This window comes from Solanum stenotomum, chromosome 8 (assembly GCF_019186545.1).
Source record: "Solanum stenotomum isolate F172 chromosome 8, ASM1918654v1, whole genome shotgun sequence".
Classification (NCBI taxonomy): domain Eukaryota; kingdom Viridiplantae; phylum Streptophyta; class Magnoliopsida; order Solanales; family Solanaceae; genus Solanum; species Solanum stenotomum.
In genome coordinates, this window is record NC_064289.1 from 25,957,979 (window position 1) to 25,977,780 (window position 19,802).

At 33.1% G+C, this 19,802-nt stretch overlaps 2 protein-coding genes across 3 annotated transcripts; one reads left to right on the plus strand and one right to left on the minus strand.

Annotated features, from left to right (window-relative positions):
- The first annotated feature begins 8,963 nt into the window (after nucleotides 1-8,963).
- On the plus strand, nucleotides 8,964-10,752 carry LOC125872789 (expansin-A8-like). Its single transcript, XM_049553580.1, has 3 exons — nucleotides 8,964-9,171; nucleotides 9,694-10,006; nucleotides 10,105-10,752. The coding sequence occupies exons 1-3, from the start codon at nucleotides 9,045-9,047 to the stop codon at nucleotides 10,406-10,408; spliced, it is 744 nt and encodes a 247-aa protein (XP_049409537.1). The 5' UTR covers nucleotides 8,964-9,044; the 3' UTR covers nucleotides 10,409-10,752.
- Nucleotides 10,753-11,783: 1,031 nt separating this feature from the next.
- On the minus strand, nucleotides 11,784-18,620 carry LOC125872790 (reticulon-like protein B16). 2 transcript variants are annotated; one of them, XM_049553581.1, is made up of 6 exons: nucleotides 18,386-18,513; nucleotides 18,134-18,302; nucleotides 17,268-17,448; nucleotides 17,016-17,157; nucleotides 16,241-16,310; nucleotides 11,784-12,211 (listed from the first exon to the last, which is right to left on the minus strand). In XM_049553581.1, the coding sequence occupies exons 2-6, from the start codon at nucleotides 18,291-18,293 to the stop codon at nucleotides 12,048-12,050; spliced, it is 717 nt and encodes a 238-aa protein (XP_049409538.1). In that variant the 5' UTR covers nucleotides 18,294-18,302; nucleotides 18,386-18,513; the 3' UTR covers nucleotides 11,784-12,047. The 2 variants fall into 2 exon arrangements, with proteins under 2 accessions (XP_049409538.1, XP_049409539.1); XM_049553582.1 differs by having other exon boundaries at nucleotides 18,134-18,620.
- Between the last annotated feature and the right edge of the window lie 1,182 nt (nucleotides 18,621-19,802).

Genomic DNA, 19,802 nt, shown 5'->3' on the forward strand with positions numbered 1-19,802 from the left:
CCCCCACAACTTTGAGAAATAATCAGTATCTCGCTTTATCTTATGCAAAGTCTATTTTATGCTTGTCATTTTTAACGGAAAATGTTTTGAGAGGGATTTGAGAGGTAGATATACGATTAATCAATCTAATGTATGTGTTGAAACCCTTTGTATTATTAAGACATGAAAATTTATAGTATTAGTAATACATACATCAATAACAATAGAATGTACGCATAGACTAAAAAAAATGTACCAAATATACACTAAAAAAATATACCAAACAAAATATTAATATATAATACAAAGAGTAAACGGAGGGCATTTTTATTCTTTTCACATAGTTTGATGGTAAGGACATTATTGAGCCAAACTATAAATGGAGGAAATTTTTATTCTTTTCACATAGTTTAAAGAAACTTTTAACCCTTTATACACTATCAACCGATCCCTTAGAATCACTTTTAAAAAATTGGTCAAATAGTAATTATTGCTCAAAAAAAATTTAAAAATTGATTAGTCAAACACTATTTATTTCTCATCAAAAGTGCTTAATAATTTTCATAATAATTTGATTATAGAAGATTGACCAAACATTATATAATTAGTTTGAATAAAATACAAATGATTGATGTATAGAAAAAATCACGATTATAATATCATTATTCATTGTAGCACGTAAACTAATTACTTGGTTGATTTTGTCTTATTAAGCTAACAAATTTGCATAATTTGTGGACTAACCACGTGTACTTGTTTTTTTTTTCTTTCTAAAATATAATAATTAATAGAACTTCTTGGACGGTTACCTATGAAGAATTGAGCTGCAATAGTTTGTTTGTTGGCGTTTTTTAACATATGGACCTAATCTTACAATTAAAAAATGAATAGCCAACAACTGCCTTTTCATGTTCATGGCATAGCATCTGTTTAGTTAATTTTGATGCCTCATATAATATGGTTTGGCACATTTTTCGTTTTGCCTAATTTGTTTTAGGAAGTTAGAAAAGAGTAAAATAAAACTCATGAATTAATTACCTTTAGGCAAGTGCATTAAGGATATTTTAAATTTATCAATTAGAGGTCTCGTTCAGAATTTAAAGTTTGTGAGTTTTTTTATCATCGTTTCAGATTAAAAACAAAAGCTTAACAAGATTCTTTTCGGCCATCAGATCAATAATACATTTAGTTAATGACTTCCCAATTTTTGGTTCTTGCAATTTATTGAATTTCTCAATACAAATAAATAAAATCCATTCAATACTCAGATGGTCTAATAATTTATATAGTATAATATTGTATTGAGTAATACTCTGTTTCTCTGTTTTAATTTATGTGATATACTATTTAAAATTTGTCTAAAACAAATAACTTTAAACTTTTCTTTAGTTTAGCACTTAATGAGATAATTCATAAACATTTATGATCATATTTTAGTCTATAAATTTTAAAATTCTTTTGTTGTTAAACTCAAATATTGTCCAATCTAACATTATCACACAAAGTAGAACGAAGTGGGTAATAATTAGACATAACTTATGTTTATACAAAGTGAAAAGAAGAAGAAAAAAGAATGTGTTGTTTGTAATAAATTTTAATGTGATAAAAAATAGTAATAATCACAAAATTTATGAAGAATTATAATTTTATTGATAAATATTATGGTACAAATCTGTTTATTTGTTGATTCTTTTCTCCTAAAATTTCTCCATGATTCGAGAGTGTTAATGAGGGGTGTACGAAAACCAAATTGACAGATAAATCGAACAAAAAAAAACGTTATTGGTTTATCGTTATTGGCTTATTAGGTTAGCAGTTATTTAGTAATTTTATAAAAAAAAATTATTGAATTATTGGGGTAACGGTTATTTAATGGATTTATAAATAAAAATTATTGGATTATCGGTTCGATATTGATTTTTTAATATTGAGTTATTGGGTTAACCGATAACTCATTAAGAATATAATAATTTAGTATTTTAATTTTTAGTCATACATAAATATCAAACAAAAAATATTAATGTAATCACTATATTAGACTATAACTATAAGGACCCTACACAATTGATATTATTTAACTCTGCTTTTTGCATTTACCCTTTAAGTTTTAGTATTACTTTATTCTTTAGGTTCACGACGTCAAAATCTAAAGAACTGAGAATGGTGACGGCTAGGGTTTGCAACGATGACGGCAAGGATTAGGCAACGGCTAGGATAGTGAATTGTGAGTATTTGTTATACTTTTGCTACACTAAGCAGAATTGTTGCACTCAATGAGTAATTTGATTTCTCTCTTTTTTTATTTCAAGTCAAATCGTTGGACAAGTCATATTTTTGTTTTGAAAGCATTCTCTTATTGGTTAAACCGAAAACCGAACCGTTAAAGACCAAAAATCGATAACAAATATCTTATTGATTTGGTTATCAATGTAGCATATTTAAAAACTGAAAATCAATAAACCGAACCGATAATATTTAAAACTGAACCGATCGATACACACCCTACGTTAGTGGCGTATTTTTCGAACTAGGATGATTTGAACTTAATATCAATGAGAGATTTTGTGGGTTTTTGTTAAAGTCTTTGATTATCAAAAAGTTCAATTTCCAAGAAGAGTGACATATTTTGATCTTTAGGAATATTCAAGAATTTGAGAAAGACAATATATGATGTTTTCATAATCTCTTTATAAATATTCAATAGTTATGAGATATTCAAGATGCTTCCTAGAGAAATATAATATCTTTTATAGAGCTATAAATTAAAATTTAAAATAAAATAATCTCAAAAATCTTAACTAAAATCGAACCCATCTTACCATCTACAATGTGTTCTATGAGTTCAAACCTTTTTTTTTTAGGAAGCGGATCTCAAAGCTTACTTAATGCATGACCCAAGTGTCCACATGCAATATAAAAGCATGGCTCCAATATTTAGAAAAAATTCATCTTTGATTTTCACCCATCCCCTTAAAACACTTTTGTGGTCTTTAAACAACCTTTGACCAAATGTAGGCACAATCACCCTTACATTTCTTTTAGTACGGACAGACGACTTTCTATCATTTGTTCACACTATAAAGCAAGAGTACACTAGTTCATATTAGATAAATTGTTTGGTGTATGATATACTTTTTCTACTCAACTATATTTATCACTATTAGTTTTGCACACTTCTTAAGAAAGTAAAATAAAATGATAATTTTACTAAATCACACTTTGAATATAATAGTATATAATATCTTGAAAAATGTAATAGATAAATGACTATAATTAATTATGAGGATAAATAGGAACTAAGTGTAAAAAATTATCCATTAATTTCATAAAGTGGACAAATATTATTGAATATCCCAAAATAATATAATTGACAACTATTGTTGGACGGAGGAAATACTATTCATTACAAACTACTCCCCCTCTATCCCTAATTACTTGTCCATATTTCCTTTTTTAGTTGTCCCTAATTAGTCCATTTTGACAAATTAAGAAAGGACAAAATTTTTTTTACCTATTATACCCTAAATTAATTACTTTGAAAAATGAAATCTTAAGTTTTTAATTCATCCAATTCATAATTAATAGGGGTGAAATGGTAAACTCACTATGTCAATTATTATTTTCTTAATAAGCGTGTCAATTCAAAAATGGACAAGTAATTAGGGACATGGGGAGTATTGTCTTAGGGAATGTAAAGTAGTTAAGAACTTCATTAATTAGTAGAGGTTTGTTATCTTGTTACCACATTAATGGGATATATCAACGGGGTTATTCCCAGAGTTTAGTTTATGTGACCCATCCTTCCCTCCCGAGATCATATATAGTACTCCCTCCGTCCACAATTGTTTGGCAGGTATACTAAAAATAGATGTCCAAGATTAATTGTCAATTTAAACAATCAAGAAATAATTAGTCACTTTTTTCCAATTATGCCCTTAATGATAGTGTAGTTCAATTGAAAAGTTATTGAAATGACTCAAAAAGTTCTTAAAATGTGCTTCGGAAGTTACCGGAAACTTGTTTAGCTATATAAAAAAAAATTCCATTTCGTTTTTCAAAAATCTGACTTCATATTCTTGTTTAGGGGGTCAAATTGAGTGGAAAATGGGTCTAACCCAAATTTTAGAGCAACCGTATCAAAATCCAAAATTTCCAAGTGAAGCCTTTTTCGAGGGTCTACTTTGGAGGGTCATATCTCCTAGCACACAAATAATTGGGTGGCCCATAACATATCCATGGAAAGCCCTTTGAGTTAGCTACCTAACGCACTTCGTTTCACCTCATTCGGAGTTCGGACGAAGAAGTTATGCCCATTTTCGTAAAATCTGTCCGGCAGGAAATGCAATTTCCAGTGAGCGTTTTTACTGTTCACCCGCCTCATTTTTTTTTCTAAGTGTTGGACCATTTTTCCAAAGGGCATATGTTATTTCCTATATACCATTAGTTCAATTCCCATCTCTAAAACATTTCCCAAAACACCTCTCCCATACTTAGACACATTTTCTCTCAAGTTCTCTCAAGAACCCTAATCCAAAACCTTCCTCAAGATTGAAGAGACTCTTGCTCCAAGTTCCAAGCTTCCATTGAAGACACTCTCAAGACCTTCATAAGAACTCAAGGTATGTGGTGTTGAACTCATGGGTCCTTCCACCCATAGTGCCTAGACTCTATTCTACTCACTAATTCATGGTTTAAGTTAAGATTCATAAATTAGTCTTGTTCTTTGTAATAATTTCCTGCACATTGAATTTTAAACATGAAAAGTGATTGTTTTGAGCATGTTGTGACTCTAGAACTTGAATCTAAATTTGGAATGGATGTGGAGATTTTCATGTGGTATTGTGGGTGTTAAAAGGTGTTGTTGTAGGTTGTTCACTGGTTTGGCTGCATAATTACTACCCTATTTTCCATGCTCTTTGATTCCATTACATGCCTTCAAGGTGTTTGACAAAATGTCCAACTATGGAGAATTGATGAATCGATGCTTTAAAGCTTGAGTTATGAGATGTATGGCAATCCAGAGATGTGTTGATGACAAACTAAGCTTGTGTATATGTTCATTCCATACGTGAGATTGCATTAGAGCCTAATGGGAATTTCCTATATAAAGTGTTGCATGACCATGCCCGGTCCGGGGGAAAAGAACCGGACAACCATGTGAGAGGTTTATATCTCACCACCTAGGATGCTTGGGGTGTGACCAACAACAACCATGTGAGAGGTTTATATCTCACCACCTAGGATGCTTGGGGTGTGACCAACATCAACCATGTGAGAGGTTTATATCTCACCACCTAGGATGCTTGGGGTGTGACCAACATCAACCATGTGAGAGGTTTATATCTCACCACCTAGGATGCTTGGGGTGTGACCAACATCAACCATGTGAGGGGTTTATACCTTGCCACCAGGGTGTCCGGGTGTGAACGGCATCCCCCATCCTAAGTTGGGGTTATAGATTGGTTGGATCATGCATACACATATGATATCTACTATTAGTATAGATTTACTTAAACATGTTTTGACTTCACTTTGATCATGCATCCTCATATTGTTATTCATAATGCCTATGAAACTATTTCTTGTATTTCGATTGTGTCCTTGTCTATTGTTGTGTTGCACCCCGCATACTTAGTACATTCCAAGTACTAACGCATATTTTGCCTACATGATGTCACCATGTAGGGACCGGAGCTACTCTTGATCCTTCTCTCCATTCACGTGGCTAGTACGGTGCTTATCCGAGTTTGTTGGTGAGTCCTCAATGATTCGAGGGCTATGTTATGTTTCCTACTCCTATGTTTTGAGACTTTAGCTTGCAATTGTATTTTGACTATGAGGGGAGCCGGTAGTATGTCATGGCCCCCGTCCTATCTATGTATGTAGAGGTGTGCGTTGGACAAGAATTTTGTAATTGAGCTTGACTCTTGTTCTATGATGTCATTTTGAAATGGTTTGCCCTTAGTCCCTATTTCCCGTTAATTATTGTTGAATGTGCTTCCGCGACCAATGAAGTGTGATGACAAGTTTGAGAGGCTTGTTTGGGGTTCCTTCGGGTTCCTCATTCGCCATGTCACGTCTAGGCCCTAGGCTTGGGTCGTGACAGTTATATGGACTTTTGGTATTCTTGATATAGTAGGGTTATATTAGTCAAATTATACCTTGTATTAAATTTTCCTTGAGGGGTGTGTATGACCTTACCTTGATAAACAATTGTGGACGGAGGGAGTAATAAATATGTGAATTCATGCTTAAAGTATCATATAATGAGATGATGATTAGGTGCACCATTCTAGGTAAGAGTCTTGAGTTTAAATCTTATTTTTTTTCTTTCTAAAATTGGGTTACACATTTCTAAGGGATTGTTGAGCATTTTTGGCGTTTTAGCTATTATTATTTTATTTTATATTTATTTATTTTCTTTAATCTTTCAAGACTTTCAAGTTTGTCACATTAAAAAAATATCCTATTTTTTAGCACTATAATTTTTTTTACATAATTAAATTAAATATGTATATTAAAACTAGCTTGTAGTACTGAATGATATAGCATATTGTCAATATGTACAACCGCTCTTAATACATTTCGACACGAAATATAGCTATACAAAAAAATACCATTTAAATAGATAAGAATTACTTTTGGATATGTAATTTTAAAACTTTTAACGGATATAGTAATTATAAGAACCTAAGTCAAATGGGTCAAAGTTATATCTTATATCTATACTCCCTCTGTCCATTTTTACTTGTCCAATTTTGACTTTTTACCTGTCATTTTTGACGAATCAAGAAAAGACAATATTTTTTAATTTATTATACCATCAATTTATTTAAACAGTTAATGCTTTTGAAAAGGCCAAACACATATACAGCCCCTCAAACTTGCCCTCATTTTTCATTTTGGCACTCCAACTTAGCTTTATTCCATTTTAACCCTTAAACTCTATTTTTTCTGTACCATTTAAACACTTATACTAATTTTTATGATTTGTTTTATGTTCTTCAATTACAATTTCTTATTTTTAAAAAAATAGATGTGTGCCTGTTAATTAAAAAAATTAAACATTCGCGAGCGAACGAACATAAAAATTTTCAAACAATAATATTATTTTTTGATATTTCTCTATATTTTTGCATGAAAATAAATTGACGAAAGTTTTTTGATTTTCTTTCTTAAACATTCAATTAAATTAAATAACACTACTTATTTATTTTTTCTTATCATCTAGGCTATCTAAATTTAAAGCAAATACTCACTTTTAATTTTTAATATAAATCAATACGAATAAAAAAACCCATCTTCAAAAAGACTCGACTGACTTTGTTAATAACACTACTAAAAAATGACTCTTGTTCATTGCTAATAACACTACTAAACAATGTTAAAACTCGACTGACTTTGTTAGGTTGTCGGTGAAGAAAGAAAACCAACACAATTTCGTCGGTTATTTTTCACACAAAAATACATAACACTCTTAAAAAGAAATTATTATTTTTTAAAAAGAATTATTTTTTGTTATTTTTTAACTAAAATAAATGACACATGTCGATTTAAAATAAGAAGTTGCAATTGAAGAATATATATAAAAATAAATGAATCATAAAAATAGTATTTCGTGTTAAAATGGAACATAAAAAATGGAGTTCAAGGGTTAAAATGGAACAAAGCTAAGATAAAGTGTCAAAATGAAAAATGTGGACAAGTTAAAGGGGCTCTATATGTGTTTGGCCTTTTGAAAAAGGTAGAACATCTTTAATGAGTAAATTGATTTTGGAATTCTATCAATTAATAGAGGTAAAATGGTAAAATCTATGTCAATTTTTTTTAATAGACGTGCCAAGTAAAAAATGGACAAGTAATTAGAGATAGATAGAGTATTTTCGTAATAGACCGACCTAATATTCCTTCAAAATCTTGAATACATCTCTGCCTCGTGAGAATTCACCTTACTTGTACTCTTTTCTTTGAGGTTCCTTTTTTATTTATCAATAAAAACTGGCTTTAGTCACCACGCCTAACATGTCAAATTTATATCTTAGATCCACCTTTTTCTAATAGTAGTTATAATACACTCATTCTTCCAAAACTCATAATATGTTTTTGCCTCATTAGGATTAATAAAATAAGACCTAAACCGACTTACTTATACTTTCTTTTTGAGATTCCCTTTTTATATATTTGGTAAAACTAGCCTTAGCCACCCTTAAAAAAAAGGCTTGTTCTATGGTAGTAGAATAGTTAGTTACAATTAAAAAGTTTGTTGAAGCAAGCTTCCAACTTCCTACGTTGTCACCTACTTGAGTGGCGCAACTTTTTAGGGGAAATAAGAGATGAAAACAAATGAATGAATGAAAGGAAAGCGTAGAAATAGGGTTGAGAAATATTGCATGTGCTAAGTAGGGTCAATCAAATCTCAAGTGGAACAATTGCATGTGCGTTTTGGTAGTTGTTTTATTTTATGACTTAAAAAAACAAATGGTTCTAATACTCTTTCTTTCTTTCTTTTGTGGTTTCTCACACGGTATCTGGATTGGAACTCTAACTAAATTCAAATCATGCACGACATGGTCTATTTGAGGGTGACGCTCCCAATAAGATTTTCTTCATATTCAGGACTCATATCAAGATCTCTGGTTAAGGGTGAAGCAATCCCACCAACTGCACCACAACTCATGTTGGTCTTATTCTCTTTCTTTCTTTTTTGGTTTCTTACTCGGTGTCCAGAGTCTGCATTGGAACTCTGACAATTGCACACTTCAGGGCTCATTCAGGGGTGGCGCTCCCAACAAGATTATCTCCGTATTTAGGGTCGAATCCGAAATCTTCTAGTAAGTGTGAAGCAGTTTCACTACTGTACCACAACTCAGATTGATCTAAATACTCTTTCTTTCAAGACGTGAGCACTTTAAACTTGTCACTTTCTAGTAGAATTAATTACCATATCTTATGCCTAAAATTCAGCTTCTATTTTTTTTTCTGTATAAATAGAACTTTGTCCATAACCCTTAGCTCATATCAATTCCCACTCATCTCTTATCCTCTCCTTAGTTTTAATTTACTCAATGGCTTCACTTCCACTTGTTTTCTTCTTTTTAAGCTTTTGCTTCTATTCTACTTTTGCTGATTTTGGAGGATGGCAAACTGCTCATGCCACTTTCTATGGAGGGGGTGATGCCTCTGGCACAATGGGTATGTATATCCACTTGTACTTTCTTACTTTCTATCTGAGCAGCTCAAACACATGAGTGGTCTAAAGCAAAATCCAAATAGAGGCCTTAAATTCTACTATATATATTTTTGTGAAGTTTATTATAGCCAATTATTTAATCTTTCTTGAGATATAGTATTCAAGATTTGTTTAACTTATATTACTTCTTTTACAAATAATACTCAATATTTTTAAAATATATATATTTATAACCTATTATTTTTTAGAAAATGAGGCCCTCAAATTTGGGGGCTAAGACGATTGAGCCGCTCCTGCTTTCCATATAGTTTTTCACATTAAAATCAAGTTAACTATACATTAATTATTAACAAAATTAACTTGTATACATAGAAAGTGTATAGATTTTGTACATTACTAGTGGACTTTTGACTTGTTTTAACTGGTAACATGTCATATTTTCAAAATTACTAATATGAATGTTGTCAGCATATAAAAGTTAAACTTGTTATAGTATAATAACATATATGGTTGTCCAAATGCAGGGGGGGCTTGTGGATATGGAAATTTGTATAGCCAAGGATATGGAACTAACACTGCAGCACTAAGTACAGCACTATTCAACAATGGTTTAACTTGTGGTGCTTGTTATGAGCTCACTTGCAACAATGCAGCTCAATGGTGTCTCCAAGGGACTATTACAGTCACTGCAACTAATTTTTGTCCTCCGAACCCGTCTCTGCCTAACAATAATGGTGGTTGGTGCAATCCTCCTCTCCAACATTTTGATTTAGCACAACCTGCTTTCTTGCAAATTGCTAAATACCAAGCCGGTATCGTCCCTGTATCTTTTCGAAGGTAAACTTTAGTATGATCTAATTATTATATGAGTACATTATTTATAAAAAGTAATGAGTTCAGTTGAACATGTACTAATATGTGAATTTTGTTTACAGGGTGCCCTGTATGAGAAAAGGAGGAATAAGGTTTACAGTAAATGGACACTCATTTTTCAACTTGGTTTTAGTGACAAATGTTGGAGGTGCTGGTGATATTCAATCAGTTTCAATTAAAGGGTCTAATACTGGATGGCAAGCAATGTCAAGAAATTGGGGCCAAAATTGGCAAAGCAATTCTAATCTAAATGGTCAAAGTCTTTCATTTCAAGTCACTACAAGTGATGGAAGGACACTCATTAGCAACAATGCTGCACCAACTAATTGGCAATTTGGACAAACTTTTGAAGGGGCTCAATTTTAATTAATTAATTTACTATAAGCACAAATTGAGGGGTTTTCAACTTGTAATTTGTATATGGCATGAAAGGGGTGAGTAGGTTTGGGAGAAAACTCCCTCATGGTGGGGAGTTTGGCTCTATTGCTGTGGTGGCTGGTTTGCACCCGCTTAGGCCTATTAGTAATTTTTATTTTTTTTACAATTTTAGAGATATTTGATTAGTGGCCATTTATGGATTTGAAGGTCACTTGAATATCACATAGATTTGTCTATTAGTAGTACCTAATTCATTGTGTAAGCAGAATTAGGGCAACTTCATGTCATCATGTTATCCTTCTTTATAATTGCTTTGGTACATTTTCTTCTTCCATATCTTTCTTTTGTGTTTGCCTTTCATTCGAATAATTTGCTTCTATAGGCAAAGCAAGTGAATAAGATCAATAAAACACTTACACTGATCCTTTCAAACTTATAAGTTGGTTAAACTAACTTGTAAGTATTGTTTGGCGTCTACACGCTTGATAAACACAAAAAGTGCATATTAGTCAAGTGCTTATAAGCCAAAGACATAAATTGCTCATCCAACTTATGGCACCAAATAGCGACTTTTAGGATTGTTGTTTTAAGTCTAAGCCAGTGTTTGAAAATTATTTAATGTATAAACACTGCTTAAAAAGCAGACAAATATTGTTGCTGCTGCTTCTACGCTTCCTCAAACTTTAGAACAGTGTTCCATAAGTTCAATTCTTGGTTCAAAGTTGAAGTAGATTCTACCTTAAGTTTAGTTTTTTGGTTCAAAACATTGTGTCCTTAAGTTCAGTTTTTAAAATTTACTTCAGGATTTTAGCTTTATCGTCCTGAAGTATAATTTTTCAATTCATGCTTCGGAGACATTGTGCAAATTCAAACTTCAAGCTTCAGTTCATTTATTGTGATTTCAACTTCTGGCAATTAGAGAAACAGACAGAATAATGAGTATAAGAAAGCAACAGCAGTTCATACTTCAATTTAGTTGAAAAAAATGGGTATAATAAGAAAGCAACAACAGTAGTAGTTCATACTTCAATTTAGTTTTCTTAGGATTTGGATGACTAAACAATACATACATTCATGAATTTGTGTCATTAAGTATGAACTCAACAACTTATACTTCAAGATTCTGTGTGTTAAGTTTGAGCTATGTAGTTCATACTTCAATTTAGTACTCGTGTGAGAATAACGTGACAGAACTTATATCATTTGAAATTCATGCTTGGTTGCGATATGAAAATAGACATTGAAGTGGATATGAAGAAGAAGAGAAGCAGGCAATAAGCAAGAAGGAGAAACAGGCAATTCATTTTTTGAAGTGCTTGTTAAACTTGTAAAAAAAGAGTTATCTATCCGAGATGTTAACATTAACAACAACACACACAAAAAATACAAGATGTTTACAAAAATCTGTACTATGTAACACCTGCCACAAGGACAGCGTAGATGTGAGAGTCGGTGACAATTGCCATTGTTAGCTTAATTCTGAAAATCCAAACTTGAAGTTTGGAAACAGGAAAGATTTCCAGATCATCCTCATTCTATGGAAAAGGAGACTCAGGATCAAAGGAATGCACACCTAAAAGGTTTGTCTCATGCAAATCAACATGCTCCTACTTGGTAAAAGAAGACTCTATAGTTCTTTGTCCTTGGAGATACTCCGGGGCAGCCTGCTAATGCTCTCATCCACTATTTTGTAGTGCCTTGAAAATTGCCTGTGGATCTTTCCAGCATATCGATCAACTTGGTCTTCAAATTTATTATACAAGGCAGGCACAGTAATGAATATTATCGTTCCTGTGACGAATTGTGAAGGCAAAAACACATCAAAATTGCAACCTGACCGTGGTGTAGAAAAACACAGTTCAAATCATGGAAGATGCAAATTGTTGTTGAACTTTGGGAAATATGAAGAACCAAACAAATGCAATGAACAGTCTTTGCAGAAATGGGGCCAACCAACTGAGAGGATGTTTATTGTGGTGGAACTATATCATCTGCATGAGGTCATCAGACCTGCTCACAGTGATCAACTAGGATGGACATGAAACCAGTAAAAATAGCAGCATAGGGCAGTGAAATTAGGGCGGAGTGGGTTTTGCCTTATGTGGGGCGGGGTGGGTCTGGCATTATGCAGGGGCAGGACGGGGTGGGTCTGGCATTATGCGGGGGCGGGGTGGGGCAGGGTGTGTTGAAACTTTTTTCAAGGAATGTGTGCGGGTTGCGGAAATTCTGGCTCCCTCTCAAAATATATGTGCTTTCTTCCATTAGTTTAGTAGATATATAAACATGAAATTTTTTGCTTGAATTTTTTGGCCAGTTATGGAGTTAATGAATATTATCGTTCCTGTGATGAATTATGAAACCAGTAAAAATAGCTGCATAGTGCAATGAAATCATTTGATAAAGAAGTGCATCGCTTTTTAAGCATATACCATTCCATTTGGTCACTCCCACCCAATTTTAGACGATATTCATTGGTTTCACAGGAAGGCCAGTGCATAAAATCTTAACGATTTTATTCATGCAAACTTGAGATTTTCTTATCAACTACAATATAATCTAAGCCTCAATAGAATAAAGTCAATCAAACAACTGTGATCCCAGACTAATCAGGGTCAACTATATAAATCTTTTATATCCATTTCACTCTATTCAAAACTGTTTATTTTAATATTAGAGATTAATTAATCTATTAAGACGAATCAAAATAATCTCTACATGAAGATATTTGAATCAAGGAGCATGCAATATCTTCATTTAAAGATATGCTTGGTACTAACAACAATAACCAAAAGTGTGGCCAAACAATCAATGAAACTGGAATAGACTACACCTAACCAAGGTCTAAATCCTACCAGAGGCTAGTAAGTAATTTTTTTTTTTTTCCGGAAACTGGTAACTTTGGCTAGTAAGTGAATTCTTTCATATCTAAACTTGGGTGGAAGGTGTTACTGTTACCCAATATTCATGCTAATGGAAATAGTAGATATCCGATGGATTAGTCGCGATGCGAGCAACTAGCATGGATACCACCGATTTCAAAAAAAATAAAAAATGAAATAAATAAGCATCCACTCTCATATAACATTGCTGGTTTCACAATAGTCATAAGATCTACATTTCACTTCATTAGGTATCTTCAATCACATATCATTTTTTTTGAGGAACAGATAACTATTTTCAATCACATATCATTATGTACTACCCCTCCATTTTCAACCATCTTATTTTACTGCTATATAGCATCTTCATTTTCTTCTTCTTTTTTTCTGACGAAGTAAAGATTTTATCAATGTGATGAGGAAAATCACCGGTTTACAAGGGTTGATACAAAAAGTAAAAACACTTGCACAAAATATGATTCTGTAAAGGGAAAAGGGTCAAAAATACCCCTCAACTTTGGTTTATTGTTTGACTTTACCCTCGCCGTTAAAATGAAGTTAAATTTACCCCTCCCGTTACTAATTTCACCAAAACTACCCCTCAGTAAATGGAATCCCCAAAATTGACCCAAATTACCCGAATTTAAAAAAAAAAAAACCAATTCCCTATTTTTAACCCAATGCCCCGACCCCTCTAGAGGATAACCCGGTTGGGATCTTCAAAGACTTCTCTGCAGATACTTTAGACACAATTTTTTGTTTTCTAGAATTAACAGCACCGACTTTTCTGACTCCCGCATCTACACCTCCTAAGATCTTAGATGAAGAATTTTACCATTTTGAGCTCTCTGCACAGGAAGAGAATGCTTTGCCAAAACAGATTTTCATTTTCTTCTGTCTCTGGCATCTTGTAACATGAGGAATCCAATTTCAGAGAGTGAACACTCTCTGGTGGCAGCGGTGCCTTTTTCTTCATCATTTCTGAGGGTTCAAGAGAGTAAACCTTGGAAGAAGGTCTTTGATCGACCACATTCAACTTCTTTCCCTGTCCTAACATACTCCCTGGAGGAGCGGATGGTTTTTGATTGACCACAGTCACTTTCTTTCCCTCTCCGTGCGCACTCCCTGGAGGAGTAGAAAGCTTTTGCTCAACTGCAGTCACCTTTTCTCCCTCTCCTAGCATACTCTCCAGAGAAGCTGAAGAATAGGGAATCGGGTTATCCTCTAGAGGGGTCGGGACAGGTCGGGCAATTGGTTTAAAAATAGGGAATAAGGTTTTTAAAAAAAGTTTGGGTAATTTGGGTCAATTTTGGGGATTCCGTTTAATGAGGGGTAATTTTGGTGAAATTAGTAACGGAAGGGGTAAATTTAACTTCATTTTAACAGAGAGGGTAAAGTCAAACAATAAACCAAAGTTGAGGAGTATTTTGACCCTTTTCCCTTCTATAGAGTATAAAAGACTACCAAATCATCTAAACTGACTGGGACCTCATGGCACTCACAAAAATTGACTAGAAACAAAAGACATGCTCTCATTTGTACCAAAGTGTTCTCAACTCATTCAAAAGCTCTCTTATTTCTCTCTCCTTCTATAAGCCACAAAAAGGCCAGCTACATCTCAATGTCTTTGCCTTCTTTTCCCATTGGCTCGATACCTAATTGAACAACACATCCACAACTACAGGTAGCATTGACAACAATATTCTGAAATTTTTCAGTATAGTCTATCATAACTAGTCTACGGTCGGACAGTTCAACTGTAAATGATCAAGATATTCTCCCTAGTCTTTGCATATGTAGCACAAAGTTCACATACGTAATCATCTTCTTCTTCAAGTTTTCCGCTAAAAGAATCTCTCTTCTTACTGCTAGTGAAGTGAGAGAGCATACTTTCCTACGAGCTCTAGGAATCCAAACCGATAAGCATAAAAATATTGTATCCTCTCAATTCAATAAAGTTTTGCAGAAGGGTTTTACCAAGAAAATTCCAATCCCTTTCCCTTCCATAGCCAATCATCCGGGTCCATCAATCACTTATTCCACTTAGAGTAGGACCATTGAATTTATGTTAGTTCTTCAAGCATGTCATTCTTAGAAGAGATTGAGCCTAAATATCTTAATTGACTAGTTTTAGGCACCAATCTTCTTATGGAAGCTAAATTTACTACTTATACTTTGTCTTATTTTTACTTATCATTAAAATCATTACCCTCTGTCGTAATGCTCGTTATGCTTTCAACTTTTGGTCGACTCCTTGACTAATTGCGTCAATTAATACAATGTCATCCCCAAATAGCATGCACCTTAAATCTTCACTCTTCGTACTATTGAGTATTTGATTATCTCATTCATAACTAAATACAAGCTCAACAAAACTCCCAACGTAGGCTCATGTGTATAAGAGACTTTTTAAATCTCCTCCAAGGCTCCAACTGTTCTCAAACATGTAACCCCTCCTTCTTACATATCCGTTACTGCGTTACAGTATTCATACTTATTATGTGTATACTTTCTTTTTCTTTTTACATGTTACTTTTGATATGTACATTGTTTTGTCTCAAAGACCCAGCAAAGAACATTCTTACTTCATCGTATATTTTCTCTATGTAAACGAATATGAAACCATTCTGCTGTTTACAATAAATTTCTGTAAATCTTGTTAGCAAAATAGAGTCTCCATAGTAAATTTACCCGATGTTTGTACTTTATTGCTCTTTTCCATAGTATGATTCATAAGTTTAATACTAAAGTAATATATTCAAATCTGTTTCTCTTGTTTGTCCTTACTAAATTGGAACAAGGGTGCTCAGTCAAACAAGGGACCAAGGAAACTCAGTAAAGTACAACAAGAAATAAATAGGGAAGGATAAATTCATTGAACACATATATCTATAAAGATTCATCAAGTTACATCATATAATGTAATGAAATAGGCACATACCAATATATGCAAGTGTGAAGAAAGATATTACGCTTCCTATGACAGATAGAAGCCACAGAACAATAACTACCTGCAAACATGTCAAAAATTGGCCAGCTCAGTTCTATGCAAATGACAATTAGTCAAAACTATAACCAACACTTGTATCCTAAGAATAAAGTAGGACGCAATATTCAAGATATGATAACTACAACCCATAAGTTAAGCTGTAATCTATGGAAGTAGATTACTGTAACATCATCAATTGCTAGTCAAGCTGGATAATTTATTGCACGTAAGCCAGAAAGGAGATGAAGTCAGTTGTGGGCCTAAAGGCACAAATTACGCTCCACAAATTCCCCAGTCTCCAGGTAATACTTACTACTCACTATGAAATAAATCAAACTACAAACATCGAGATTCATAAGCACCTTATAATTGTTGAATGAAAACAATACATTACTGGTCATCTGCAACCGATGTCACAGAGTTACTAGATATTCTCCACTCTGTTATCTTGAAAGTTAAAACATTACATAACAACAATGACTTTTTCCCTTTCTCAACATGATTCCAGGTCAATTCTAATTTTCTCTCTTCAGTTTATGCACTTGGGAAAAACACTTAAATACCTAATTCGAGATCATTGTTTACGTTTTTTCAGAGCTCATGATTTAGTTTAATTTATTGTAGTCGGATGCACAATGTCCAGCATTAATCACACCCCTATGTTTTTGGCCCTTTTTTTGTTGTTTTTGGATAAGGAATCACATCCTCACGCTTAACGAGCACTAACCTTGAAGAAGAGTTTGAAATCTTTGCCAAGAGTGATATCATGAGCCATGAGAAGCATATAATTAATTTTGACCCGAAATGATGCTGCAGCATTATTAACCATTTCTTCTGACAAGACTAACTCTGGTAATGCTGGGAGTTGTCTGTCGAAGATAGAAAAAAGAAATATCAGTTGAACTTCTCCATAGGAGAACGAAACACAGAAGGAGACAAATATCTGAGCAAATAAGTGAAATGAGTATGGGAATAATACTTCTTCCTGAAGGCTGCATAGTTCGCACGGAGAAAGAGCAGAACTATCAGAATCAGTAAAACATCAGAAGAAACTGACAAGAAAGGTAATTCTGAATACTCAAAGATGATCCATGCGACTGTAGCAGCAACAATGATGCCAAAAGAGACACGCCTCCGCCTCCACAATATAACGTCAGCAGCTTATACCAAGTGAAATAACAAGTCAGTCACAAAAAAGTCATCAAGCAACAAGAACAAATTTGCAAAAGACACAACTTAAGGAAAATGTAAACCATTTAGCAATTGCATTGAGAAAGCTACTGCACTCAAAGAGGAAGTAGAGGAGGTAATGAAGCTAACATATGTGGAGATTGTCAAGAAATATAACTAAGCCGTCATTAGAGAGCCATCTTTGATTCATATAATGATTGAGCTCTACTACCAAAATCTATTTTTAGAACACATCCCTCATACAAGGCAAGAGAGAAATACGCATAAAAAAGTGATTCAACCAGTAATAACATGAGTTGTTAAGCTCTATACCGCCATGAATAAAATCAGAAAGTTCAACCATAAAGCCGCAGGGCCACAGTCCCAGGCATTTCCAGCATGAGCACAAAAGAGAATCATATACAGGCATAGTTTTTCACTTTACACGCTTCCTAGTCTTAGTCCTTGGATCAATACATTATAATTGCTATCCTAACATAAAATCACAAACTTAAAACTCAGAATTCATATTTAATCGAGGTTATATGGTCATATTTTCAGACAAAATATCAGCTTCATTTCTATGAAACTTGGCGTAACAGTTAAACCGGAGAGCGGAGTTCTGCCAGCTGATCTCTATGAGACGAAATAAGGAAAAAAAATAGAGGAATTTACCTTTTCCGCCGCCCATCATCTGGTGGAAAGAGGTTTCCCGGCCGAACAACTTGTAAGCAGAGCTAGTCGCCGCTGATGTTGACGGAGCACCAGAAGCACCGTTATTACTTCTCCCATCTCCGTTCCCTTCTATGTTGCAAAGATCGTCGGAATGCCCCATTGAATTTCACTATGAAGTATCAAAATTCACATCACAAAACCCCAAATTTGAAGTTTTGAAGAAGGAAGATAGAGAAATTCGCATACTTATACCTATAGCTAAACAAAATCTGATTCCTTAGTAGGGTATGTTGAAGTCCATAATCATGATGGAAGGAAGCTAATTTGGTACTAAAAATTTCAACCAACCAATCGATGATTACAATGAGAATGAGAACATCTTTTTTTTTCCGTGTGGGGGTAATTATGCGTGGATGCGGCTGCTTTAGTTCAGCAATATCTTCACGCGCCACTAGTGCTTGTCCTTCACGCTCCGTCATTTTTCAATTGTTTCTACTCAAATGTGTTTGGTAGGTCAGAAAACATTTTTCAGTTTTTTGTCTTTTTTAACGGATTTCACGTGATATTTTTCATCTCCCACTAATAATAGATTTAAAATAATTATTATAAATAGATAAAAAGAAATTACCTACTGTAACAGTTTTATTTACTTTGAGTTAAAATTTAAATTTAAAACATCATGATTTTCAACTTATTTCATTTATTAACCATTACATCATATCCTTAAATGATCAATTTTTCTACATTTGTCTAGTTAAATTTTTTTACAATAAAATAATTTTTTTTAAAATAAGAAAATTGACGTGACTTATAAAATTAAATAAAGAAAATAAATTTGACAAATGGCATTCCTTGTTCTGATTATTTTTGTTATTCTCAGACTCCCGTTCCCCCACCCCCACCCCCACTCCCCACTTTATCCGTCACTCCTTGAGACAAATAATATTGAAATAATATTTTTTAAAAAAATATTTTTAAAAAAATATCTTTTTTACTTATATTATAAAAAAAAATTTAATTTTTTCAGGAGAATGGTTCCCGTAAACATCAATCAAACACACCAGGGTCTTTTTCTTTTTCAGCTATTCCGCGTTTATAATTGAAAAAAAAAAAAACGCAACCCACGTTCATCAGCGCTGGATATGCGATAAAAATAACACAGCTGCTCCATTAAGTTTATGGATTGACTTGATTTAGTTCTTTTTATTAACAATTAAACATAAAGAGTCCTTTTAGTTTGTAATTTAGTGTCATTGGTCTCATAGTTATCGGTGTCTCAACCAGTGTTTTCAAAGTCTTCGGGCAAATCTCAGGGCTAGAGACCTATCAAAAATATTTTGGAGTGTGATCTATAAGGCGTATACCTTAGAATTTGTGTGTCCACTTTAGAATTTATTTTAATATATAAGTCATGAACGTAAAAGAGTAAGTTCTGAACATTATTTTTAGTTTTTATTATTTTAAAATATTTTTTCAATAAATTATATTTGTTTTATTATTAGCGTAATGATATTTACACTTGTGTTTTCATGTTATAGTGATTTTTTAAAATATGTATAAATAGAGAAAGCAATAATCATAAAAATTGACATTATAATAAATAGGAAAATATATCCGAACTTTGATCGAAATTGCTTAACAATTTCAAAATTTGTGCAAAACCTATTAC

What these genes read in the sequence shown, in the direction of transcription:
- LOC125872789 (XM_049553580.1), top strand. Translation starts at nt 9,045, where the DNA reads ATGGCTTCACTTCCACTTGTTTTCTTCTTTTTAAGCTTTTGCTTCTAT. An exon ending in TGATGCCTCTGGCACAATGG is followed by an intron (nt 9,172 to 9,693) that starts GTATGTATATCC and finishes GTCCAAATGCAG; the next exon opens with GGGGGGCTTGTGGATATGGA. An exon ending in GTCCCTGTATCTTTTCGAAG is followed by an intron (nt 10,007 to 10,104) that starts GTAAACTTTAGT and finishes TTTTGTTTACAG; the next exon opens with GGTGCCCTGTATGAGAAAAG.
- LOC125872790 (XM_049553582.1), bottom strand. Translation starts at nt 18,293, where the DNA reads ATGGGGCATTCCGACGATCTTTGCAACATAGAAGGGAACGGAGATGGG. An exon ending in ATTTCAAACTCTTCTTCAAG is followed by an intron (nt 16,311 to 17,015) that starts GTTAGTGCTCGT and finishes ACATGTTTGCAG; the next exon opens with GTAGTTATTGTTCTGTGGCT. An exon ending in CTTCACACTTGCATATATTG is followed by an intron (nt 12,212 to 16,240) that starts GTATGTGCCTAT and finishes AATTCGTCACAG; the next exon opens with GAACGATAATATTCATTACT.